Source organism: Protopterus annectens, chromosome 8.part1, assembly GCF_019279795.1.
Source record: "Protopterus annectens isolate FY-2018-M chromosome 8.part1, PAN1.0, whole genome shotgun sequence".
Lineage (NCBI taxonomy): Eukaryota > Metazoa > Chordata > Ceratodontiformes > Protopteridae > Protopterus > Protopterus annectens.
This window is the reverse complement of record NC_056742.1, coordinates 340,524,676-340,551,920: the sequence shown is the minus strand read 5'-3', so window position 1 is coordinate 340,551,920 and position 27,245 is coordinate 340,524,676. Positions and strand designations below refer to the sequence as shown.

Sequence of the window (27,245 nt, the reverse complement as noted above, 5' to 3'; positions counted from 1 at the left end):
AATTCGTGATTTTTTTAGTCAGGGAAGGTTTCCCGTTTTAGTTAGAGGGGCCTTCCCCTGTTGCTTTGCTACTAGTGTCTCTTTCTTGGGTCAAGTACCCGTTTAAGTTAGAGGGTCTTGACTCTCTTTCTCTCTTTCTCTGTGTGTTTAACTGTATAGTGTTAAAAAAAAAAAAAAAAAAAAAAATGTTGTTAAATTTGTTAAATTTAAATCTTTACCTTTTGACTAAGTTTGGTATTTTTTCACTTAGATAGGTTCTGTGGCCTAAAGCAGTTATGTCTAAAGAACACAAACCCTCCGGGTTTAAGAAATGCACGAGGTGTGGTTTTAAAATGTCCATAACGGACGACCACTCCTCGTGCATCTATTGCTTAGGTGCCAAGCACCTACAAGAATCGTGTAGTGTGTGCCACGCTTTCTCATCAAGAGTCCTCCAGGAGAGGAAGAACAAATTAATCCTCAAGGGATTAATCAAGCCTTCCTTCGAGGAGGCTTTATCTTCCTCTCCGTCTCCTTCTAAAAAGAAGAAAGCGTCGGCTCAAACCAGTCAGTCGGAACCGACCGCTAAAAAATCTAAGCAGACTTCTCCATCGGCTCCACGGACTTCGGAGCCGAGGGCGGAATGGTCTGCCTCGATGCCTCCAGCCTCGACCCCTCTGGTTTCGGACCCGAGGTCTGGGGCATCGAGAGGCGGGTCACCCTCATCGGCTCCACTGATATTGGAGCCGATAAGGGTTACCGGCTCAGACTCTTCCCCCTCGGAGCCGAAGTCCTTATCGGCACTGAGGGAAATTTCCTTGAGATCTTCCTCGGAGCCGATAGTTGTTGAGTCCATTCGGAGCCGGTCCCCGAGCCCTTTGGAGCCGATGGAGAAATCGGTTCGGGCCCGATCGGTATCCTCTAGATCATCCAAGATGTCTGATTCGAACATCGACAGGGTGCTCCTTCGACTCTTCCAGTCTCCGGTGTTCCAAAAGCTAGTTTCGGCTCCAGCCCATTCGGCTTCGGAGCCGATGGTCCACTCTCCTACTGTGGTTCCTCCTCCAACAGCTTCGGCACCATTGGAGCCGGTGCTGGTGGAACCTGTGGAGGTGTTAGGGTCGGGCCCGACCCTTGCTCCAACTCCGGCTCTTGGGTCGGAGTTCAGTACACGGACTTCTTCCTTCGGCCCTGGGGGGGAGGCTTCGGGATTGATGCTTTCGGTCCCAAGTCTCCCTCTTGGTGCGTCGGCTGCGGGAGTGCCGTCCACTGTCGTGGCCACGGAGGTGGGACCCTCCCAGGATTCTGGTGGTCCCGCCTTCAGGGCTATGAGGAGTGCATTAGCCAAATCTTCCTTGGCTACCTCCATGGTTTCCCCAGCTCCTTCCCTGCATACGGAAACTGGGTCGTTGGCAGTCCCCCTGTCCTTAGACAGCGGAGCCCCGGGGCCTCAGGTTACCCCCGCTGGGGTTTCTCCCCCTCCTGGAGGTCCTTCTGAACCCCCCATGAAAAGATCGTGCAAGAGGAAGCACGTTGACTCTCCTGATGAGGCTCTGACATCTGACACTGATCTCGATGATGCAGAGGGGTCCCCTAAGTCGTCCTCGGATGATGTCTCCTTTGCAGACATCCTTGAAGCCCTAAAACAACGAGGCGGCTGGCAGTCCAAACCTCCCTCTGCTGATGAGTCGGTGTTCCTGAAGGCCTTCGGGGCTCAGCCCTCCGCCTCCTGGGTGTCTTCGCCCTTCGATGAGCTCTTGGATTTGATCTGTCGAAGGGCGTGGGAACACCCAGACTCTGTGGAACCGGTGCCTGCTCGTCCGAATAAGTTCCTCTCGGCGCCCCCTGAAAAAGAGCTTCTAACTAAAGGTGTGGCTGTAGATGCTTTGGTGGTGGCATCTGCTACCCAGCAAGATGTAGCAGAGGCTTCGACATCCGTCCATCCTCCTAATAAGGAGTCTAGGAGCATGGATCGGTACGGAAAGTGCACCCTCAGTTCAGTGGCCTTTACACTGAGGTCCTTGAACTACCTTACGCACTTTACCAGATTTCAGAGGGATCTGATTAAGGAGCTATCCGATACCCTCTTGGGTAACCTGCCTGAGGAGCTGGCCCAGACGGTTGGCTCTCAGCTGGCTACAATGTCGTCCATTTCGAACTCGTCCATGAGGCTCATTTCTTATGCGGTCGAAGGGGCGAGTAGAGCGGCGGGTACAGGCATTGCTCTACGGAGACAAGCCTAGCTCTGCCTGTGTCATTTCACGGAGGCCTTTAAGTCTTCCTTTGCCGACGCCCCCTTTGATGGGTCCTCCCTGTTTGGACCCAAGGTAAAGGACACACTAACCCGCTGTGAACAGGAGGGTAAGACTTTGACTGCCGTAGGGGCACGATTTTCCACTCCCTTTCGGCCTTATCCCAAGGCTAAAAGAGGAGGGAAAATGTGGTTCCATAGATCTCAGAAGCCTTACCCCTCTCAGCAGGAGGATTCCCCTTCCAGAGGCAGAGGAGGGGGAAATTCTTCCGGAAGACGCCGTCCCAGAGGCGGCAGAGGCCCTCGCAACACTGGAGACCGCGAGTCCTTTCGTGGCTCTTCAGCCTTCCATAGTCCCTGAGGGATTGCCCGGCTGTGCAGCTCCGGAGCCAGTCGGGGGTCTTTTCTCGAAGCACCTAAAGGCCTGGGAAGGTATCACTCAGGACCGATGGGTGCTTCGGATTATAGCCGGAGGTTACTCCATCCCATTCTCTCATCCCCCCCCTCAGCCCAGAAAAATCCCGGACCCGCCACCCAGTCAACGGGATATCGCAGCCTCAGAAGTTTCAAAGCTGCTGCAAAAAGGAGTCATCCAACCGATCCCCGCAGACCAGATCGGATTAGGGACTTACTCAAGATTCTTTTTGGTGCCAAAAAAGACCGGGACTTGAGGCCCATCTTGGACCTCAGCATCCTAAACCGTTCAGTCAGAAAGTCCAAGTTCCGAATGGTCACCCTACAAACCATTCTCCCATTGCTGGAGAAGGGTGTTTGGATGTGCTCCATAGATCTCAAGGACGCTTATTACCATATCATGGTACATCAAGCGTCCAGGAGACATCTGCGCTTCAGCCTAGGAGGCAGTCATTTTCAGTTCCGTGCGCTGCCCTTTGGTCTCACCACAGCCCCCAGGGTGTTCACCAAATGTTTGGCGGTCGTGACTGCTCACCTGAGAAGTCTAGGATTCCAGGTGTTTCCGTATCTAGACGACTGGCTCCTAACTGCCACCTCCAAGCATCTACTATTGCAGCCTACAAGCCACTATATCACTGGGCAATTCCCTTGGAATCACCTTCAATTGGCTAAAGTCTGTGTTGCTGCCATCTCAACGCATAAGATTCATAGGGGTAGAGATAGACTCAGACCGAATGCGGGTCTATCTACCTACAGACAGGATACTAACCATACAGGCTCAAGTTCGAGCCTTACTTCCCAGATCCAAAGCCCCAGCCAGAATGGTCCTGCAGCTATTAGGATCCATGTCTGCCACGGTTCTTCTAGTTCCCCTGGCAAGGTTGCACATGAGAATTCTTCAGTGGCTTCTTTCAGCTCAGTGGTCCTTTCAGGAGCTCCCTCTCAGTCACCTCATATGGATCACGGAATCTTGCAAACGGGACCTTCGCTGGTGGCTAGTGCCCTCCAACTTGGATCAGGGACGACCCTTTGTTCTACCCCCTCCGGCGGCCATTTTGACCACGGACGCCTCCCAGACAGGGTGGGGGGGCATTCCCTGGGCAGGTCAGTCCAAGGCAAATGGCACTCGGAAGCGACTTTGCTTCATATCAACGTCTTAGAAATGAGGGCAGCGCTTCTGTCCCTTCAAGCCCTTCACGATTATCTCCCTCAGGGTGTAATTGCTGTTCACTCAGACAACATGTCAGTTGTCTGGTACCTGAACAAACAGGGAGGGACCAGATCCTATCCTCTTTGCAGAGAAGCCATGAGAGTTTGGGAATGGGCAGTCTCGACCAAACGCTTCCTAGTGGCTACTCACATACCAGGCAAGTCCAATGTGATAGCCGACAGATTGAGCAGAACCATCCTCTCTCCTCACGAATAGTCACTGAATATAACAATGGCAAGTCAGATTTTCAGCAAATGGGGAGTTCCGTGTTGCGATCTCTTCGCGACTCCTTTGAATGCAAAGTGCAAAGAGTTCTTCTCCCTAACCCTGGCTCCGGGGAAGAGCCCCATGGATGCATTAGTCCATCCTTGGCCCACCGGCTTGCTTTATGCCTTCCCTCCAGTTCCTCTCCTTCCCAGGGTGATTCAAAAGGCATCTCTCTTGGGGAGCAAAATTATCTTAATTGCTCCTTACTGGCCTCGTCAAGTGTGGTTCCCCTACCTTCGGAGACATGCTCTGGAAGGTCCATGGTTCCTGGATCAGATCCCAGACCTACTTGTTCACCAGTCGGAACTATTCCACCAGTCCCTACACACCTTAAAATTGACTGCTTGGCTCCTCCTCTTCCGACTATAGTCAGGAGTCATACATTGGATCCAGATGTTGTACACATATTATCTTCGGCCCATAAGTCTGCTACAAAGAAACTGTATTCTAGCAAATGGAAAAGATTTGCTATTTGGGCTCAACTCCGGGGCCTGGACCCCATTTCTATTCCCGTAGCAGAGGTACTAAAATTTTTGACTTCTCTTTTCAATCAAGGCTCTTCAGTTTCTATCATCAAGGTACAATTGGCAGCAATCTCTAATTTTCATGAATCCATAGACCCACCTTTAATGAGCAACAGATTGTGTAAAACCTTCTTGAAAGGTGCTGCTCTATTAAGACCTCCGATTTCTCATCCTGCACCTCCATGGGATCTCGATATAGTGTTACGCACCTTGACTTCTTACCCCTTTGAACCGGCAGCTACATGTGATATAAAGTTCCTATCATGGAAGACAGCCTTTCTGGTGGCGATTACTTCTGCCAGAAGAGTTTCAGAGCTTTAAGCTTTGTCTGTAAAACCCCCGTACGTGGTTTTTCACAAAGACAGAGTATCCCTCAGGCCAAATCCTTCTTTTGTCCCAAAAATATGTTCTAGTTTCTGCTTACAACAATCGTTAGAGCTTCCAGTTTTTTTCCCAAAATACTCTAACAAAGCGGAGTTCATATTCCACACACTAGATGTCCACAGGCAGTTACGTTTTTATTTAGACAGGACCAAACAAACAAGGAAAACAGATCAGTTGTTTGTATCCTTTGCAGATAACAAATTGGGCAAAGCTGTCACAAAGGTCACTATTGCCAAATGGATCAGGGACTGTATTACTCAAGCTTATGTTTATTCTAACAAAGAGCTTACCACCTCTGTCAAGGCTCATTCTACAAGGGCTATGGCTACTTCGACAGCATTTCATTCTAAGCTTGCTATTAGTGACATTTGTGCTGCGGCTACATGGTCTTCCCCGCACACCTTCATTTCCCACTACAAATTAGATGTGGCATCTAGAGGACGAGCTTCATTTGGTTCCACAGTGCTCAGGAGTGTTTTCCAATGAGCCACCCGGGATTTAGGTGCTAGGGACGCTGTCCCATCAGTACAGAATGTAGGCGAGATAGGATCACATAACATCTTTTAGTTATGTACTCACCATAACTTCAGATGTTTGGGATCCATCTCGCCTACATTCCTAATAACCCACCCTCCTTCCCCCTTCCTTGGAGATCAGAGGATATCAGAAGGTCCGAATCCTGTTGTTTAATCTTGAAACATCTAACAATGTTATATAATCAAGTTGTGCATGTGTGCATGAATGCGGACAAACAAGATCTGGGGAATTAGTGGTGGTGCATCCTGGGATAAAGATAGCTCAGCCAATAAGAGGCCTCGCTCTATAGCATAAGTGTGCCGAGTTGGAGCCGAGGGATCGGCTCCGAGCCCATCACTACAGAATGTAGGCGAGATGGATCCCAAACATCTGAAGTTATGGTGAGTACATAACTAAAAGTTAATACTGCCTGCAATATGCCTGACAGTCAACATGCTGTCCCTAAAAAGACAGACAGACTTCATGAAGTTCATCAGTCTTGCAAATATATGATCTGATGTTGTCAGTCTTCATGTAATCCTTGACTGTAGGCTTGGTTCCAAGCCTCGGAACTGACTGGGATGTTTATTTCAGCTTGCACCTTCCAAATTCTTGAACTAGGATTTTCCGATGATGCTCCTCTCAAGATTACCTCAGATCTTGTTTGCCACTTTGTATATCAGATGCATACAACCACTCTCAAGCTTTGGCTTAGGTTTTAAGTAAGTTTCTTATCCTTTTTTGTCTTAATAAGTCTTTCTTGCCTTATAGTATATCCTTTTCTCTACCCACTCGCTATCCTAATTCCATGTCTGTGTGTGTCCCTTTCCTACTCTTCTACACTACCGTTGGTAGTTTCTTCTTAGTACCATTCTTGGTACTCCTTTTTTTACCTTTAAAGGTATTTTTTTCTTACCATCATTAGTATTTTTCTTTGGCTGGGAGCCAGACATTTCCAATTCAGATCACTGCCCTTTGGACTCACCTCAGCCCACAGGGTGTTCACCAAATGCATGGCAGTGGTAGCAGCTCATCTTAGACTGCAAGGATTTTGAGTTTTCCCATACATCAACGACTAGCTCCTCACTGCTACTACCAGGCTTCAATTAGAATGAGCAAGAGATTACACTCTGCATCTGCTTGTATATCTTTGTATCACAATAAATTACGAAAAGTCAAATTTACAGCCATCTCAACAACCGGAATTCATCAGAGCCCTGTTGAACACAGTTACAGGAATTGCCTCACTCCCACTGGAAAGACTACAAGGGATCAGATTTCAGGTCAGCCAAATTATCCTGAGCGAAAGTGTTCCAGCCAGATTAGTCCGTCAAGCATTAGGCTCAATGGCAGCAGGAATCACTCTGGTTTCCTTAGCAAGATATCACATGTGAAGCTTACAGTGGTTGCTAGCTTCCCATTGGTCTGTGACAGATCAGCCAATGTCACACCACATCTTGATTACCAGTTGCTGCAAGCAGGAACTTTCATGGTGGCTCCACTCCAATGAGATTCTTTTGGGTCAACCATTCACCCTTCCATAATCCCTAGCCATAGTGACCACAGATGCTTCCCAGATAGGGTGGGGGGGAATTATCTGGGAAAGAAAATCCAAGACACATGGTCCCATCTGGCGGCCAACTTGCACATCAATATTCTAGAGATGAGGGCAGTGCTGTTAGTGTTGCAAGCATTTTAAGATGCCCTTCCAAACGGACAATATGTCGGTAGTCTGGTATATCAACAAACAAGGGGGAACCAAATCTTATTCATTGTGTCGAGAAGCCCTCAGAGTTTGGCAATGGACACATTTCTTCCAAACGCTTTCTCACAGCAATGCACATTCCGGGAAGTTCCAAAGTGATAGCGGACAAACTGAGCTGAACTATTCTCATGCCTCTCGAGTGGTCTCTCAATCCTGTGGTGGCGAGAGAGATTTTCCGTCAGTGGGGCCAACCTTGCTGTGACCTTTTTGCATCCCCCCTAAACAGCAAGTGCAGCAGGTACTTTGCCCTAATCCCCCCTCTGGGGGAGTCATCCAGAGACGCTCTTCTCCACGATCCCCCCCCCCCCCGTGTTCACTATGCCTTTCCTCCAACTCCTCTGACATCTCAGTTTCTAAAGAAAGCCACAGAAATGGAATGAGAGTTACAAACCACGGTGTTCACAAAATCAATGTCACAGAATCAAGTCCAATCCAGTAGAATTGTTCCAAAGCAGTTTTATTAGGATCCAGGAAGAAATTAGCGCTTTCACGTAGAAACTATCCACGCTTCATCAGATTATCTGATGAAGCGTGGATAGTTTCTACGTGAAAGCGCTAATTTCTTCCTGGATCCTAATAAAACTGCTTTGGAACAATTCTACTGGATTGGACTTGATTCTGTGACATTGATTTTGTGAACACCGTGGTTTGTAACTCTCGTTCCGTTTCTGTGATTCTGCTTTATGTTTGACAAGAGTTACATTCAGTGACTTCATTGCTTCTTTTCGTTTTCTAAAGAAAGCCAAGAGGTTTGAGAATTTAATAATCCTCATTGCCTCCTTTTGGCCTCGACAAATTTGGTTTCCCTTCCTTTGGCCTCATCTTCTTTGGAAACCATGGATTCTGGACCCAGCTCCAGATCTGCTATCTAATCAGGAGGGCATGGTTCATCTGAACCTCCAGCATCTCAAGCTCACGGCGTGGCTTCTTCAATTCCCGTGATTTCTAGGCATCCTTCCCTTTCCTCTCCTGTCCAGCAAATCATTGTGGCTCATCACAAACCTTCAGCTAGGAAACTGTATCAGAGTAAATGGGAAAAATTTGCAAGTCGGGCCCTTGTGAACGAACTTGATCCTTATATGACTACTGTTCATAAAGTTTTGGATTTTTTGGCTAACCTCTATCAGTCTGGTTCTTCTACCTCAACAATTAAAGTCCATCTTGCTGCAATCTCTAATTTCCATACAGGGTTTGATGGGTTATCCCTTATGTCACACAAACTTTGTAAAGCCTTTTTAAAGGGAACCTTAATGTTAAGACCTCCAGTTAGGGAACCCATTCCTCCCTGGGATCTAGCACTAGTTCTTCAGTCCCTTACTTTATCTCCCTTTGAACCATCAGCTACTTGTGACTTAACATTTCTGACTTGGAAAACCTTATATTTAGTGGCTATTACATCTGCCAGAAGAGTATCTGACCTTCAGGCCTTGTCTTGTAAACCGCCCTACATAATATTTCACAAAGATGGTTTACTATCATTTTGTCGTTCACACTTCATGCGATTGACATTAGTGCAAAACTGCCGTTTGGCAGGATTGAAAAAAATGAATGCCGCAATGTTGAAACTTACAACAGCGAATGCAATGCAGCATTCGCTGTAATGAATTTTAACATTTTGATGCAGATCGCACTATAGTGAGGATCGGGAAATGTACCCTTTCCCTCACTGTAGTGCGATCCCAGAGGTTGTATATCTAAGTACCAGGGGGTGCAGGGGTACTTGCCCCCTGCAAATACGTACTTTACTGTGCAACGCACAGTAGTGCTGTTCCCAGAAGTGTGGTGAATGTTCGAATTATGTCGAATTTAAACATTCACCACTTCCGAGTTTGGGATTTTTGTCATTCGCTGTAGTGAATTTCATTTTTACGTTTTGTAGAAATGATAATTCGCCTACAGTGAACTTGACAAAATGATAGTAAACCCACAAAGACAGGGTCTCCCTTAGGACTAATCCTTCCTTTTTACCAAAGGTAGTCTCAAAATCTAATATCAATCAGACACTTTAATGACCAGTCTTTTTCCCTAATTTCTCCAGTAAAGGGGAGTATTCCCTTCATTTATTAGACATCCACAGACAGCTACGATTTTATCTTCACAGAACAAAGGATTTCAGAAAATCTGACCAACTGTTTGTTGCTTTTTCCTCACTTTCTTTAGGTAACCCACTTATAAAGGTTACTTTGGCTAAATGGCTCAGAAATTATATTACATTTATCTGCCAGTCAAAAGGGCTTCACCTTTCATACCCAGTAAAAGCACATTCAACTAGAGCAGTGGCAGCTTACACAGTTTTTCATGCCAGAGCTTGTTTAGATGACATTTGTGCAGCCGCCACTTGGTCTTCTCCTCATACAAATTGGGTCAAGCCTCTAGTGGATGAGCATTATTCGGTTTGATGGTGCTTAGGAATATTCTTCCGTGAGACCTCCCAAGATTCAGGTAGCTGGGGACTCTGTCCCACAGTCAAGGATTACGTGAAGATTGACAACATCAGATAAAGAAGTTATGTTTTACCATAACGTTCCATTTGTATTGTCTATCTTCACTAATCCCTGACATTCTCTCCTTCCTTCCTCCAGCCTGAGACTCTTAGTGGATCGAATTTTTCCAGGACTGGCTTCTTATTAAGGGCACATGTCTGCTCTCTTATTACTATTATTATTATTGTTATGATTGCTATCTGTGCTACTGTATTAGGCAAACTCAATATGAGGTAATCTTGAGAAGAGCATCATGGGTAAAGCCTAGCTCGAGAGTTTGAAAGGTGCAAGCTGACATAAATGGCAGAGTCAGTTCCAAAGCTCAGAACCGAGCCCACAGTCATGGATTAGTGAAGATCGACAACACAGATGGAATGTTATGGTAAGAAGTAACTTCTTTTTTCCCCTCCCAGATCTGATCCTGCAGCTATTTCTCTGTCAAATCCTACTGCAGCAATAACAACAAAAAAAAATAGTTAATGCAAATCCCTCTCCTTTTGATAAAGATGGGAAAGCTTTTGATAGATTTTGAATACACTGAGCAACCCACATCTCCTTTGCTGTTCCTTTTCCTTATGTCCATCTAAAATGCCAGTATCATCTTATCCTAGTGCTTATGCAGAACTATCAGTGCTTCATTTTTCTTACAGTGTCTTTGTTTGCATATAGTAGTACAGCCTGAAATTGACATTTTAATCCAGGCTTCTGTCTTTGCTTGTTATCACTCTCAGCATGAGTTCCTACTCCTCCCTTTTTTATCTCTGTTGTCTTGTCCACCTTTCTTACCACTTATTTCTTTCTTATCACTTTGCTCCTTCAGTGATGGTGCTTCTCTTTCCTCATAGACCAGCACTGAGAACCTCACACCTATCCACTGCATGTGATCCATAACACAAGTAATCTTGTTGATAGATTCAGTCTGTGCTCTACTCATTGAATTTTATAATACTATTTGTTTTTTCTTTCCCTACTTTCTTTATGGCAGTGGCAGTATCATTTGAGAAAGGTGATAAACTGCCTACCTTGCTGAGGTACTTTCTCATTTCCTCTGTTTTGTGCACTGCCACCTCATTGTGTAAGGTGTCTGATCTTTTTTTGTTTTTGCACATGAGGTTAATCCTGTTTTTGTTGTGGGCTCTTTCAGTGGGGCTTAAATTGCTATCTCTATGAAGACTAAACTCACTTGCTTCCTTCCTTTTCTATTTGATATAATATATATATCTGAAGCTCCCAGCATGCCGAAGTACACATCTTCCTCCCTGTTCTTTCATCTACATCGTAGCCTTGCTAATTTTTTAATGTGAGTGTGACGACCGTACCCTGGCCCAGCAATCAAGGAGCCTCAGTCCTCACCACTAACACCAGGGAGGTCGTCTCATAGAAGAGGAAAGGATAACAAATACACACAGTACAGTACAATTTCCATTAAGTGCACACAGAGATAGGTTCATAGGTTCATAGGTTCATACTAGGCTATCTGCCCGAGGGCATTTATAAGCCTAGCCCATTGTTTTGTGGCTTACGCCACCCCTTTAGTATGGGGAACTATACCCATTATTTTGCTGTGCCTCTGTCGAGCAGTGACACTGAGGTAATTCCTGGGGTATATCTGCGATCTCCCATCCATTGGTCAAGATTTCTCTTGAACAAGGCCAGCGAGGTGCTCTGCCTCACATGTACCGGGATTTTGTTCCACAGCATAGGAGTCTTTGGGTGATGAATCTATCCTCCAGCACGTCCTATTAATAGCCGTGTCAAGGTTTAAGTCTCCGCCCTTGTGGCTCTGATGGATCTAGATTTTTGAGGTGAAGCATATTCTTCAAATCTGGGTTTGACATGGCCTTTTATGTTAGGCAAAGGTCACCTCTGGGCAAGCGTAAGGCGACTGAATAGAGCTGGAGTTCTTTCAGTCGGGCAGCATAGGACAGATTTTTGAGACCCTTTATCCTTTTGGTGAGGAACTTTTGTGGCCTCTCCAGCTGCTGCAAGTGTCGGGTCAGATACATTCCGAATGGGGCATTGTACTCAATCATTGGTCTGATGAGTGATGAGTAAAGGGAGACTATGACCTCCCTTGATCTAGATGAGAATCCCTTCATGATAAGGTGGGCAATGTAGAAGGACTTCTAACTACTTTAGCTACATGGGTGTCGAATGACAGACTACTATCAACCTGGGTCCCCAGGTCCCTGATAACTTCTTCTGTGCTCAGTGGATTGCCACCTGTTTGGTAGCTAGGGTAACCTTGTTTTTCCCAAAGGGTATGACTATGCATTTTTTGGCATTTAACTTTAGGCCATGGCTCTGGCACCATTTATCCGTTTCTGTGAGACCCTTCTGAAGGATATCTGTGTCAGATGTGTTTTCTACTATGGCCCAGTTTGCAGTCATCTGCAAACTTTGTCAGCCATAACCCTCCTGTGTTTGCTTGTACTTCGGAAAAGTAGATGCCAAACAAGAGTGGGCCCAGGACTGAGCCCTGTGGGACACCACTTGTGACAGGCTTTGAGTCTGACATGGCGCCAGCAACTCTGACCCTGTGGGTTCTGTCACTCAGCCAGTTTGCAACCCATCTTGTGATGTATGGGTTAACATTTAAGCTGATGAGTTTTTCAATGATACCCGAGTGGGGTATTGTATCAAGGCCTTAGCCAGATCGAGGTAGGCTGTATGGACTGCCTTTCCCTCATCAATGGCTTTGGTGACTGTTTCAAAAAGTCAACCAAGTTTAAAAGGCATGATCTGCCTTTGACAAAGCCAAACTGGGTTGGATCCAAAGTCTGCAAATTCCCTATGTCTTTATTTATGAGGTCCATTATGATCCTCTCCATGGCTTTGCAGATAAGGCTTGTCAAGCTAATGGGCGGTAATTTCCAGGGTCTGTGGAGGCACCGCCTTTGTGAAGTGGGACCACAGTTGCAGTGCCACTCCTGGGCGTATCCAGAGGTAAGACTTTGATTAAACAGCTGTCCTAGCTGTGGGTTTAATTCCTCATTGAGTTCATGGAGCACACAGCCGGGACACCATCGGGTCCCATGGATGCTGTGTTTTTGCTTTGGAGAGAGCAGTTCTCACTTGGGCTGGAGATGTTTGGGGGCTGCACTCATTTGGTATAGATATCTCTCCTTTTGGGGGGGAGAAGTTTGCACTGAACCTGTCAGCCAGTATGTTGGCAATGTCTGTAGGATCAGTAATCTTCACATCATTTTGAACTAGTTCTGAGCATATCTGGGAGTTTCCTCCTAGGTTTCTAACATAGCTAAAGAAGGCCTTATGATTGTCTTTTGAGTCTTTAGCTATTTTTCTCTCGAAATTTGCTTTGGATGGTTTTATGAGAGCTCTTAGTTTTTTACTTATAGTGATCAAGGGTGTCTTACCTTTTAAGGATTTTGCTCTATCTTGTAGTAGCTTCCTCCTTTTGTTGTAGAGTTTGTTTATGGCTGGGGTCCACCAGACTGGACGCTTGCCTTTGGTACAAAGAGTCTTTGTTTTGCTTGGGATTGTCTTATCCATGCAGTCCTGCAGGTGCTGGTAGAAGGCGTTTGTAAGTGATTCAGCGGCTTGAGTATTGTTTTCCATGGCTCGGGGCCTGAAAGGAGACCACACTAGTCTTTAGAAGTGTGAAGTCGGCTTTTGAGAAGTTCTTTACTGTGGTCTTTTTTATTTCAGGTGGGGGTGGGATGAGGACCTCCAGCGAGATTAGTTTGTGATCTGATCTCACCAGTGAGGGGTATACTTCCGGTGTTGAACATTGTGCTCCCATGTTCGTGATGATGAGATCAAGTATGTTATCTCCTCTTGTGGGGATGGTGACTAGTTGTTCCATGGCATTTGAGTTTATGAATTCCAGGAACTTTTGGGCTAGGGTGTTTGGGCTTGAGTAGTGTTCCCAGTCTATATTAGGGTAATTGAAGACTGGGAACACTACTCACAGTCAGTCTGGGGCTGGTTGCTCCCTTGCTCTCCAGGTCCCCAATAAGACTCTCCACTGGCACAGTTATAGGGTCCAGATCTCAGCCTAGCTGGCAAGATAACCTCCCATACCCTCTCTGTCCAACCAGTGCTTCGTGTCCCTGCCCAGGTAGCTGAAACACACCCACACTTTGAGGTAAGTATTTATACAACTTCATAGACACTCCTGGGAAAGGCTGACACAGACTATCCAGCTGTGCCCCTTTAGCCAGACTATATGGCAGTAATTTCTGCCACCACCAGCTAACAATTTTCAGCTACCCAAAGGCCCTTGAAAAGGTGTCCAATTATTACTATGCAATATTATTATCCAATTGGTAATGTGACTATTCAGTCTAAGGCTTATTAGAGTGGCCTATTACAATGAACTCTATAAATATGCAATGTACTCTAGTGCCTACTTCTCTACACAGACCAGCCACAGGTAAAGGATTTAAAATATTTAATAATAAATAATTAAAACACAAGACAATACTACTACACCACAGAGATATCTAAGAGTTCAGAGATCACACAGAAACTTAAAATAATATAGTAGGACAGGTTTGATGTCAAGGAAAAACACTTAATCTAACTTTCTAATCTTTAGCTAATCTTAAGAGAAAACACAGTGCTATAATCCTCCGTATATACATAAAGAGCATAAGCAGTGCTGGGGTTGATGGTTCAAGACAAAATGCTTTTTGTCTCTCACTGAACAATAGCTTTTAAAACACTAACAAACAGTTCTGCTTAGGCCCTCCCAGATTACATTATTTTGAGACTTAGGTTTTCCCAGTATTCACATTACATAATTTTGACACTTAGTCTGGAGTTCCCAGGCCACAAACTGCATTATTTAGCAAGCTCAGACCTCCTCAGGAAACTACAACAATAAAAGACATTTCACATGTATACTCTAACAATAATTCCTTAAGTTAAGACAATAGAAATAATGTGTTCAGCTAGCCACTTCGGCACCACTTTTTAGATAATTGTAACTTCAAAGAACATTTGAAATGCTTGGCTTGATTTTCCTTACAGCAGATGGCAATGTTGCAACAATCTTGAAGTTCACATTTTACAGTGTTTTCTGTCATTTAAAAACACAAGCCTGTATTTTACATTTATTTATACAAATGATAGAATTATGTATCAGATTCTATTTGACTAGGCTAGCAGCCTTCACCCATCTCTCCCCAATCTTCACAGTGAGATTCCTCTCTGAGTGCCTACCCTGACAATTTTCTTTTTTCATTCCTTGAATGTGAGGATTCATGTACACAATATCCTAATAATTCATTCACAATGTTAAGTTGTCAATCTCGCCTTCATTCTTGCTTGATGGGTTCGGAGCCGATCCTCGGCTCCGACTCGGCACTTGCTAAGCTCGAGAGTCACTTTTACCAGCTCGAGGCAGCCCCATATCCCATGATGCAAGGCGGTAAGTACCCAGATCTCGTTTGCCGCTTCGCTGATGAGGTCCTCCTTTTACCAGCTCCTGGTAAGTGAATTATTACTTTACTATTTTAGCCCCTTTTTACAAAAAAACCCTTAAATTATTAGTTTTAACTTAGTTTTAATTCCTTTCTGACAGAAAATTTCCCTGTCTCCTCAAAACTTTTAGTCAGACTAAAACCCATCCCATCCCCCCCCTGTTAGGGTGTGTGTGTGTGTCTGTTAGTGATACCTTTTGGTATATTTAATTTAATTTCTTGGACTGGTGTGTGTGTGTGTGTTTTACACCATGTCTAAAGAAAGGGTCTCAGGCTTTAAGAAGTGTGACTCGTGCTGTCAGAAGATGTCTCTGACAGACGGTCACACTTCTTGCCTGTACTGTCTGGGGCCTCTTCACCTGCAGGACTCCTGTGCTATATGTCATTCTTTTAGCCAGAGAGTCCTGCAGGAAAGAAGAAATAAATTGATTTTGAGGGGCCTTCTTAAGCCGGAGGGCTCTCCGGCTAAGTCGGCCCCATCTAAGACTTCTAAGTCTTCCAAGGCCCAGGCTTCTGTGTCCAAGCCTGTGGCCTCGGCTCCGACTCATTCAGAGTCGAGATCGGCTCGGCTGGAGCCGATTCTGTTACCTAAACCTTCGGCACCGATGGCTATCGGTGCCGACTCTGGTTCGACCACCTCGGTGTCGGCTCCGATCGGTTCCGACCACCATGTGGCCCAGGCATTGGTGTCGGCTCCGATCGGCTCCGACACCCTTACATTTATGGCGTTATCGGCCCGGGCTGGAGCCGATACATCGAAGCTACCTGTCGGTGCAGATAAGTTGTCAGCTCCGACAGTTTCAGTAGTTTCATCGGCTCTGATGGTTCCTTCGAGGAAGAGGTCTAGGTCCCTTCCTTGGAGCCGATACTTCGGCTCGGCCGCCTCTCCTCTCGGAGCGGAGCCATCGGAGCCGATCTTCAAGGTCATCCAGGCTTTCTGACCATGATTTGGAGAGTGGTCAGTTGACTACTAAAGTCACAGGCACTGGCCCAAATGCTACATAGTCCGTCTCAGCAGGCGACTATTAGTCCACACCCATTGCAGTTCCTCCTTCGACTCTACCCCAGAGTTTGGAGTTGGAGTCTTCGGGAATTGTTTCTGCTACGGCTGAGGGACAGATACCCCCTTCTGCTCCTTCAGCCTCTACTCTGATCTCCTCTTCGAGACCTTCCTTAGAGGGATTCGGTGGCCGGGCTTCCCTGGTCTCCTCCGAGGGGGTGAGTGGCATCGGACCCTTGTCCGACCCCGCTCTTCCCCTTGGAGCCTCGGCCTTGGTGAGCTCGGCTCCGACATCTGCCTCGGAGCCTTCCCTTTCGGTGGGTCCTGGAGTTCCTAGCTCTTCGGAGCGGGTTCTCTCGGGCCTCCCTGGGAGGGGAGCCTTCGAGGTGATGAAGAGTGTGCTGGCCACTGGACTCAGCCAGCAGTCTGTTCCCTTAGCTCCTCCCTCTATAGTGCCTGTTGACATCTCTGCCACTTCTCTTGCTCCAGGACCCAGAGATCCTCCGCCTCAGGTTTCCCCACTGGGAATATCCCCCTCTTCTGAGGATTCTCCTGATTTGTCGGGTGATCCTCCGCGGAAGAGGACTTGTAAGAGGAAACACGTAGACTCCCCGAGTCTATCACTGGATACTGACTTAGATGAGTCAGAGGGATCCCCAAGATCCCCTCTGAGGATGTCTCCTTCTCAGACATCCTAGAACTCCTTAGACAGAGGGAAACTGGCCCACCAACAATCCCTCTGAGGATGAGTCAGTATACCTGGAGGCGTTTGGATCTCGGCCCTCCACCTCCTGGGTGTCTCCGCCTTCGACCCCTTATGCAGGTTATTGCTCGAAAGGCATGGACTGCTCCTGACTCTGTAGAGCCTGTCCCTAGGAGGCCTTCTAAATTTATTACTGCCCCGTCGGACAAGCAATTCCTTACAAAAGGTGTCCCCGCTGATGCCATGGTGGTGGCGGCTGCCACCAAGAAGGAACTTGCAGATCCTTCCGTACCTGTCCATCCTCCTAATAAGGACTCTAGGACCATGGATAGATATGGTAAGCGGATGTTTTCTTCAGCGACCTTTGCTATGCGTTTTCTGAACTATCTTTGTCACTTCACCAGACTCCAAAGGGATATCCTTAAGGAGCTAGGTGAAGTTGTGCAGGATCCTACAGCTGCGGGGGCTCAGGAAAAAATTGCTTCGCAGCTAGGAACCCTTAACTCCATTGCAAACTCCTCCATGTGGCTTATATCATATGCTGCTGATGGAGCGAGTAGGGCCGCAGGTACAGGTGTGGCTCTTAGACGCCAAGCCTGGATGCGACTATGTAATTTTGCAGATCCCTTTAAGGCGTCCTTCACAAACTCTCCCTTTGATGGGTCAGCTTTGTTTGGCCCTCAAGTGAAGGAAACGTTGACCAGGTGTGAGCAGGACGGCAAAACTCTTTCTGCCAGGAGTCCGTTTTCCACCCCTTCTAGACCTTATCCCAAAGGACAGAAGGGTGGCAAAATGTGGTTCCAAATCCCAAGGAGTCACGCCGATTCACGTGGTCAGTTTACCCCTAGAGGCAGAGGGGTAACAACAACAGACGCCACTCTAGAGGCAGAGGGTCCACAAAACCAGGGAAACAGAGAGTCTCTCTCTGACAAGCCCTCTCAGCATCCCTGAGATGTTGCCCGGCTGTCCCTCCTTGGAGGCAGTCGGGAAGACTATCACTGTACCCAGAAGCCTGGCATTCTCTCACTCAAGACAGATGGGTACAGTCGATCATATCCGAGGGTTACATAATTCCTTTCGAGGAAAGTCCTTTCTATCCCTCAAATTCCCTCCCAGACGTACCACCCGGTCTAAGGGAAATTGCAGAGTTGGAAGTCTCAAAACTACTGCAAAAAAGAGCCATTCAGCCAGTTACAACAGACCATTCAGAGCCGGAATCTACTCAAGGTTCTTTTTGGTCCCCAAAAGACGGGAGACTGGAGACCAATATTGGATCTCAGCAGACTCAACAAGTCTGTGAGGAAGACAAGATTCGAATGGTCACTCTTCAGTCGATTCTACCCTTCTTGCAGAAGGACAACTGGATGTGCTCAATAGATCTTCAGGATGCGTACTATCACATAAAAATTCACAGACGCTCCAGGAGATTTCTCCGCTTTCGGCTGGGGTCCAGTCATTTCCAGTTCAGAGCCCTGCCCTTTGGTCTCACCACAGCCCCAGGGTGTTCACCAAATGCATGGCAGTGGTCACGGCTCACCTGAGACGTCAAGGATTCCAGGTGTTTCCGTATCTCGACGACTGGCTCCTGTCAGCCACCACCAGGCATCAGCTTGTTCAAGCCAGGGATTACACAATAAATCTTTGTTCTCATTTGGGCATCTCGATCAACTTCAAAAGTCATCCTTATTGCCCTGCCAGTCTATTACTTTCATAGGCGCAAACTTAAACACTGTTCGGATGTCAGCTACCCTTACAGACCAAAGAGTTTCAGACATTCAAAGTCATGTCAGGATCATTCTAGCCAACAAGAAGGTACAGGCCAGAATGGTTCTAAAAGTATTAGGTCTCATGGCTGCGGCCATTACTCTTCTTCCCCTGGCTCGCTTCTACATGCGCCTTCTTCAGTGGATGTTGTTCACTCAGTGGTCTTACCAACAACTTCCAATGCGTCACCACATCCTGGTGACACAGATTTGCAAAAATCATCTTGCTTGGTGGATCACTTCTCCCCAGATTCACCAAGGCAGAGACTTTCTATCCCCATCCCCGGTAGCCACTGTCACCACGGATGCCTCCCTGATCGGGTGGGGGGGGGGCATTATCAGGACAGGATGGTTCATGGGACGTGGCAACCGTTCGAGTACCACCTGCACATAAATGTCCTAGAGATGAGAGCAGTGCTTTTAACGTTGCAAGCCCTCAACGACTCTCTTCCTGTAGGGACAATGGCAGTCCACACAGACAACATGTCTGTAGTTTGGTATATCAACAAACAGGGCGGAACCAAGTCCTACCCCTTGTGTCGAGAAGCGCTCAGACTGTGGCAATGGGCGATCTCCTCTCATCGGTTTCTGGTAGCAACGCACATCCCTGGGAAAACCAACATTTTAGCGGACAGATTGAGCAGAGCTATTCTCATGCCTCACGAGTGGTCTCTCAAGCAATCTATAGTGGAGGAGATTTTTCTGGAATGGGGTTGCCCATGTTGCGATCTTTTTGCTACTCCCCAAAACAGCAAATGCCCAGACTTCTTCTCTCTCTTCCCTCTGTCAGGCCATCCCCCCAGAGATGCTCTGACCCAGGATTGGCCCCAGGGACTTCTTTATGCTTTTCCTCCTTTCCTCTAATCCCTCAGGTTATCCAGAAAGCTACCGTTTTGAGAGCCAAAATTATTCTCATTGCTCCTTATTGGCCTCGACAAATTTGGTTTCCGTTCCTCCATCGTCACCTTTTGGTGCAGCCATGGCATCTGGACCCAGTGCCAGATCTTCTGGTTCACCAATCCGGTCAGCTGCACCGGTCTATCCCTTCTCTCAACCTCTCAGCATGGTTGCTCCACTTCCTTCCTTAGCCAGGCTTCCTTTGATCTCTAACCCTGTTAGAGACATCATAGTAGCTTCTTTAAAATCCTCTACCAGGAGGATTTATACAAGCAAATGGAAACGTTTCTCTTATTGGGCTAAAGCCAAGAATATCGATCCCTTCGCTGCCCCAGTTCAGGCAGTTTTGGACTTCTTAGCGGAGATTTTTCATGCAGGCTCCTCTTCTTCCACAGTTAGAGTTCAACTAGCTGCTATCTCGAACTTTCATGTCGGGATCGCAGATCACAATATCATGTCCCATAGGCTTTGTAAAGCCTTCTTGAAAGGAATTTTCCTGCTAAAGCCTCCAATCAGGAATCCTCCTCCTCAATGGGATCTAAATTTAGTGCTGACATCCTTGATTCTTCCCCTTCGAGCCAGCTGTTTCTTGCTCCCTAAAATTTCTTTCTTGGAAAACATTATTCCTAGTAGCTATTACATCGGCCAGGAGGGTGTCTGAACTTCATGCTCTTTTGGTTCGACCCCCCTATTTGGTCTTTCACAAGGACAGAGTATCATTGAGAACTAATCCGACCTTTTTGCCTAAGGTCGCCTCAAAGGCTAATTTGAATCAATCCATTGATCTCCTGTATTTTTCCAAACTATTCAAACAGATCGGAACAAAATTACATTATCTTGATGTCCACCGCCAACTCAGATATTATTTGGACAGAACTAAACAATTTAGGAAATCCGATCAACTCTTTGTTTCCTATGCGGATAACAGGAAAGGCCTTCCTGTCTCTAAAGTGACTTTATCTAGATGGCTTTCTTCTGTCATCTCTGAAATTTATCTGCTCAGGGAAAACAGCTGTGCTCAAAACCTAAAGCACATTCAACTAGGAGCTTAGCTACGTCTACAGCCTTTCAAGCTAGACTTCCTTTAGACACTATTTGTGCAGCGCCACTTGGGCCACTCCTCATACTTTTGTTTCCCATTACAAATTGGACTTGGCCTCCAGGGACAGAGCCAGTTTTGGCTCTACAGTCCTCAAGAGTCTGTTCCGTTGAGCCACCCAGGATAGAGGTGCTAGGGACGCGGTCCCATCAAGCAAGAATGAAGGCGAGATTGACAACTTAACATTAAGAAGTTATGTACCTACCATAACGTTCCATGTTAGTTGTCTTCTCTCGCCTTCTTTCTTGCGACCCTCCCTCCTTCCCCCAGGCCTGGACAGACCTTTCTACAAGAGATTGTTATGCTGAAGACCATTCAGAACTGGCCCTTCTTTCATCCTGTAGGCTTTCTTTCTTCCTTTGGGAAGTATTTATGCTTGGTGCTATTGCCCTTTGTCATCAAATGAGATCTGGGTACTTACCGCCTTGCATCATGGGATATGGGGCTGCCTCGAGCTGGTAAAAGTGACTCTCGAGCTTAGCAAGTGCCGAGTCGGAGCCGAGGATCGGCTCCGAACCCATCAAGCAAGAAAGAAGGCGAGAGAAGACAACTAACATGGAACGTTATGATAGGTACATAACTTCTTATTTCCCTTCTTCCAACTCTACTCACCCCTGTTAATAGTGTCTGGGTGTTTTGACTTTCCAGTGCTAGTTCTGAACTTCCCTTATTCTTCCTGAGTTTGTTTGGTGGCTTTGTCCTTTATGTTCTTCCCTTCCTGCTATTGCTTGCTTATAATATATCCAGTCTCTGCTTGCATGTTTCCTGTTTACTTTGTAAATAACTTTAGTTTCTCGCAGCCCTTTGCAGCTTCCCTTTAGCAGTTCCACTAGGATTCTGCCATGGTTACTCTTCACTCCTCCCACTGTGTCTGGTATTTTCCTCAGCCTCTTGAATCAGACTTACAGAGAGTTCAGCCTCCTACAAATGGTACAGCTTTCTAAGCCGCATTACTAGCCAGAATTTCCAGCTAATATTTCAACAACCTTTTCCATCCTGCTTGTTTCCATCTTCTCTATCTTGCCCTTTCCTGGTTTACTGATTCTGTATTTGTCTGGTCAGTCCATTGTTTTCCAGCAATAGTATAATCTGAGACTGCCTTCACATCTTCACTTTCTGGAAGCAGTTTGTCCCATTAAGTTACCCCTCAGATCAGTGATATTTTTTTTCCAGATGAGTGTAAGATGAAGATTTGCAAATGAGGATTAATGTGTGTTGACGTTTTAAACAATGCAGTGTCAGAAAGTGAAAATAATGTATAGTATAAACAAAGTAATGTCCCTGGGAAAAGTGTGTAGTGGAAGAACAAGATGTATGTACCACTGATACAGTTTTTGTAGTATTTGCTTACTAAGTCACAAATGCATTGTCTGAAGTATACACTAGTAAAAAATATTGCTTTGACAGTCTTTTGGCAACAACTGTGTTCCCTCAGTAAAATAGAATTATGATATTGTTTAGTGATCTAAATCAGTAGTTCTACTTCCAAAAGACTACTGAACTAGGCAACATACTGAATTATTGTGTTGTAACTAATGCAGTCATCTCAAACCTCAACTGTTTCTCTTTTGGAGAAAAGTTCCTATTTATTTTCAGGCCTGATGTACCCTTGCACTTGATATCCCTATTTTTGGAGGTATATCCCTATTTTCAATTTTGATTTCCTCCTCACAATTTTCTGAATCCCCTTCACCACATCCAAGTTGCACCAGTAAACTGTTTCTTTAATAATGTGATTATATTTTTTCATCATTTTTGTCACTTTGTGTTTATTAAACAAGTTTCTGAAAAGTGTCTCACATTCCTACTGGAAATGGGAAGAGTTATGTTCTGTTTGGTATTCTAATTTTAAGCTACTTAGATGTCCAGATTTTTATCTGGATTTTCCCACTTGTCAGGTGTCGTTGGTTCCCATTTTCAATTTCTGCATGTTGAAAGTTATGAATCAACTAGGTGTGAGTCACATCTAATGCCTGTATTGACCCTGTGGACAGTTGCTGCCATCCAGAGTTTACTAGGCAGGTAGAGATTGTCAGGCCTTTCTTCTGTATTACTCACACCACAAAAACACACAATTTAGAGCCACCAATCCACCTAGTGCATGTCTGTGGGAGGAAAACAGAGTACCAGGAGAAAACTCATGTAAACACAAGGTGGACATGACAGACTCTTCAAAAAAGGCACCACAGTTGATAACCACACATGCTAACCTCTTGTTATAAGGTGACATTGCTACTCACTGCACCACTGTGCTATTCCTACTTACCTTAATACATGTGTTTTAAACCTGTGTATACTTTATAAATAATGGAGCCATTTGCAGTACACAGAATGTGTGTAGTAATTACTGATATGTATGAAGCTTAATGATAAGTGCACTGGAAAAGTAGCTTAACCATTCTTCCTTTCTTTGTGGGGGAGTTGACAGTGGGGTAGAAGCAGTCTCCATGGATATGGACACCAAAAATATCAGGAGAAGGAACTAAAAAGACTTCAGTTCTAAATGCAGTGAACTTTGCAGGATCACCTGTGGAATATCTGTTGTTGCAATGAGTACTCCCAAGACTGTACTTCAAAGTTAGTGTGATGTAATGCTTTCTTTTTATCAGGCTGTGTAGCAGTAAGCTTGGAGATGAACAGCAGAAATTTCAGCAAGATCCTCCACAGCTGTCCCTACCAGTGTGATAGACACAAAGTGATGCTGAAGGCCGAAGATAGATACAAAAGTGAAATAAAGGAATCAATAACTGGCAACAAGGAGGGGTCTGTGTCTTATAAAAGTTAAGTATAAAAGCTGATGTATTTTTGAATAAAATATCATTATTCGTTTTTTCATCAGTGACAGGAGTAAAAATTACTTCCAATTAAAGAAGATCTAACAGCAGTTCTGAATCCAAATATGCTGACTGAAAGTATTTTATTTTTATAAACCACGTTAAAACCATAGTTTTACTTTTAACAGTCCTCTACAGCGGCAACCAGTGAAGGTTCAACAGGGAAAGGCAGATAAAGGTAACTTGGGTACCTTCTCATATCTAGTACTATTTATTTCAGCTCCTGTGCTTCATTTGTATGCTCCATCCCCCTTAATCCTGCACCGGGATATGCTCCATAGGTAAAGGATGGGAATATGCTATGCCTCAGAATCTGCAAATCTTACTTTGAAAGAAAGTATTGTGATAATTAACAAAGAATTCCTAGCTAAAATTTGGTTCTGTTTATGCTCAAAACCAGGATAACCTATATCCCTAAATGTGAACAAGTACCATCTGATTTTGTTAATCTTCATTCATTCCTTACTGATGGGTTATTGGTTCTGTCCTCGTAACCAAGCCGGCAAATATCAAGCTCACATCAGCCAAAAACTCTCAAGCCAAGGTCCTACCCAGAATGCTCTGTTCCCTGTTACCTCAGATCTCTTTTGCCGCATTGCCAAACAGCCATGTCAAGCCACTCTCTCAGCTAATTGTAGAATTTTTTGACAGTTTATATATTGTTATTACTCTAAATTTTTCTCAAAAGCCTTTTCTAATATTTTCCTACCCTATCGCATACTTTAGACTCTCTCCCTTTAGTCTTTTCCCTTTATTACCCTCTTTTCTTAACTTGTGGTAATTCTCCATTACTATCATTGGTAATCCTTTCTTTTCTCTTTTTACCCTTTTCTTGAGTAGCCGTTATTCTTCCTTTTGCTGCTGTGCTTCTTCTCCACAACAGTTATGTCAGATAAGAAATGTTCCATTGGTTTCAAGTAGTGCAAGGATTGCGGCCGTAAGTTACTGCTTCCCTATGTCCGTGACTTATGTGTCTACTGTCTTAATGTCTCCCACTTGACTGTAGATCCTCCATGTGGAATTTGTAAAATCTTCTCAACCAGGACTCTCAACAAGAGGAAGAATAAGTTAATTTTCAAAGGTCTCCTCAAGTCTCCTTTCTCTGAGGCTATTTCTGGGTCGGAGGGCACACCCCCTCCTGTTAAGCCCCGCAAGAGGCGTTCTTCCTCTTCTTCATCAAAGTCACTCCCTTCTTCTCCCTCTGGATATCGTATGGAGTCGACTCACAAGAAGATGAAATTGATTACTACTCCGGTGCTGCCACCTGTGACCCTGTCGGCTCCAGGCTCGGCACCGCACCAAATGATTTTGACTACAGCCATGTCTCCTTTATTGATACCAGAGTTCCCGGTGTAGACAACTATGGTTCCGACAGTTCTGTCGCAACCCCTAATGGCACCATCAATACAGGTTCAGTCCCCTTCGGCACTGTTGGTACAGTCACCTTCGGCTCCAAGTATGACTCTTCTGTATTCCATGGCGCAGACTTTTTCGGCACCAACATGTGCTTCAGTGCAGTCCTTCTAGGCACCGTCCTTATTGCCAGTGCAGACATTTTCCACTACGGCACTGTACCCTTCGGGGCAGACTTTTGCCTTTACAGTGCAGACACCTTCAACTACTGTGGCACTGACATCTTCGGTGCAGACTTTTTCCACCCTTTTTCTTTGGTGCAGACTTCCTCGGCTCTGAGCTCTGCACCTATTGAATTAGCAAGGACCAAATATTCTCCTTCACTGGATCCTTTTGCTAGCAGTCAGTATAGTCCTTTCCTAGAAAGGCCAGAATCACCATCAGCTTTCTCCATGAGGTCAACCAAGAGTCTTTCTGAACAGGATGTGTTGCGGCTTGTTGACCAGTTGCTTGTGGCCAGAGGTCTCTCTCAACCGTCGAAGTCCACGTTCCCTCATTCAGGTGAATGTATATCTCCTCAAACCCCAACGTATACTCCTCCTTTGACTTCCACTCAAGTCTCAAAGCCTATTACTCCGACAGCAGTTTCCCTCCCTCCAACTCCAATAGTGGATCTCACTTTGGAACCAGAGTCATCCTTGTGGCCTTCTGTGTACTGGGCATTGGGTTCTTCACAGGCCAGTGGCTGTGCCATTGGGGAGGGCATTCCTGGCTCCATGCCGATTTTTTCTATGGCATCTTCCAGGGATGCTCTCTCTCTTACGTTTCATGGTCCTCTTGTGACTCCTGGTCTGGAGGCGGGCTCATCGGGGCGGGGTGTGACCCTGGTTTCAAGGTTGTCATGCTCGGTTCCGAGCTTCCATCCCTCCTTGTGTGGGCCAGCCTTCCAGGTCATGCAGAGGGCGCTTGCCTCCGCTGGAAAAGCTCATTTGTTGGAGTCCTCTCCCCCCTCTGTGCCACAACTGCCACAAGCTTCAACTCCCAAACACCGGGCACAACAGCCTTAGGTCTCTCCTCCTCAGGAGACCCCCGCTTTGCAGTCCTCCCCAGAACCTCCCACTGAGGAAGCACCCCGCAAAGCATCATGTAAGAGGAAGTACATGGACTCCACTGAGGATTCATTGACTGAAAATATGGATTTTGATGGCGGGGAAGGGTTCCCACAGTCACCCTCTGAATAGGTGTCCTTTGGTGACATCCTTGAGATCCTTTGACAGAGGGGTGTCGGGAAGCCCTCTAATCCTTCCGCGGAGGAATCCGTATTCCTGCATGCTTTTTGTGCCTGGCCCCCTACCTCTTGGCCTGCAGCCTCCAGCTCATCATGCAGCACGTATAGAAGGCTCCTGATACCATGGAAGTGATACCTAAGAGGCCAGATAAAATAATATCATCCCCAGCTGAGCACCCCCACTGGTCACAAGGTCTTCCAGTAGATGCTATGGTGGTGGCAGCTGCTACTAAGAAGGATTTGGCAGAAGAGAGCCAAACTGTCCATCCGCTCAACAAGGAGTCCCGGGCGATTGACAGATTAGGGAAGCATGTGTTTGCTTCATCAACCTTCGGCATAAGGTCTTTGAATTATTTGGCACATTATACCAGGCTTCAGCGAGATCTTATCAACCAGCTCTCTGAAACCTTGGCAGGAGCTGTTTCTGATGAAGTCCGTGATAATGTGGCTTCTCAGATAGCCACCCTAGACTCCATTTCCAACTCTTCCATGTGTCTTATTTCTCACACAACGGAAGGGAGAGCTAGAGCGGCAGGCGCAGGTATAGTCGCCAGACGACATGCTTGGATCCGCCTTTGTGACTTTGCAGACTTCTTTAAGGCTTCCTTCATGAATGCCCCCATAGAGGCCACTTCTTTGTGTGGCCCTAAAGTCAAGGATACGCTGGCATGGTGCGAACAAGATGGCAAGACCCTGTCTGCCATTGGTGTCAGACACTCCACTCCTCAGTGATTCTACTCCAGAAATCAGAGGAGAGGAAAGATCTGGCACAAGAAATCACAGGGCTCTTTCCGGGATGCATGTGCTGAGTTCTCCCCTAGAGGCAGAGGGGGAAACTTCAATGGAAGATGCCCCTTTTAGGGCAGAGGAGGTCTGCAAAACCGTGGTTCCAGACATAATTTCTCTGGCCAACCCTATCAGCGCTCCTGAAGTGTTGCCCGACTGCTCACCTCTGGAAGCGGTTGGGGGTCATTTCTCCTTGTACCCCGCTGCCTAGCAAAAGATAACAACCGACTCTTGGGTACAACAAATTATATCCAGAGGTTATCACAACCCCTTCCATCTTTG

At 46.1% G+C, this 27,245-nt stretch overlaps 1 protein-coding gene across 1 annotated transcript in view; it reads left to right on the top strand.

Annotated features, from left to right (window-relative positions):
- Positions 1-23,487, top strand: part of LOC122810126 (telomere repeats-binding bouquet formation protein 1-like) — a 793,411-nt gene extending 769,924 nt beyond the window's left edge. The window contains exon 6 of the mRNA XM_044081600.1: positions 23,312-23,487. Coding sequence (XP_043937535.1) covers positions 23,312-23,487 — 176 coding nt within the window. The remainder of the gene's footprint in view (positions 1-23,311) is intronic.
- Positions 23,488-27,245: the final 3,758 nt, after the last annotated feature.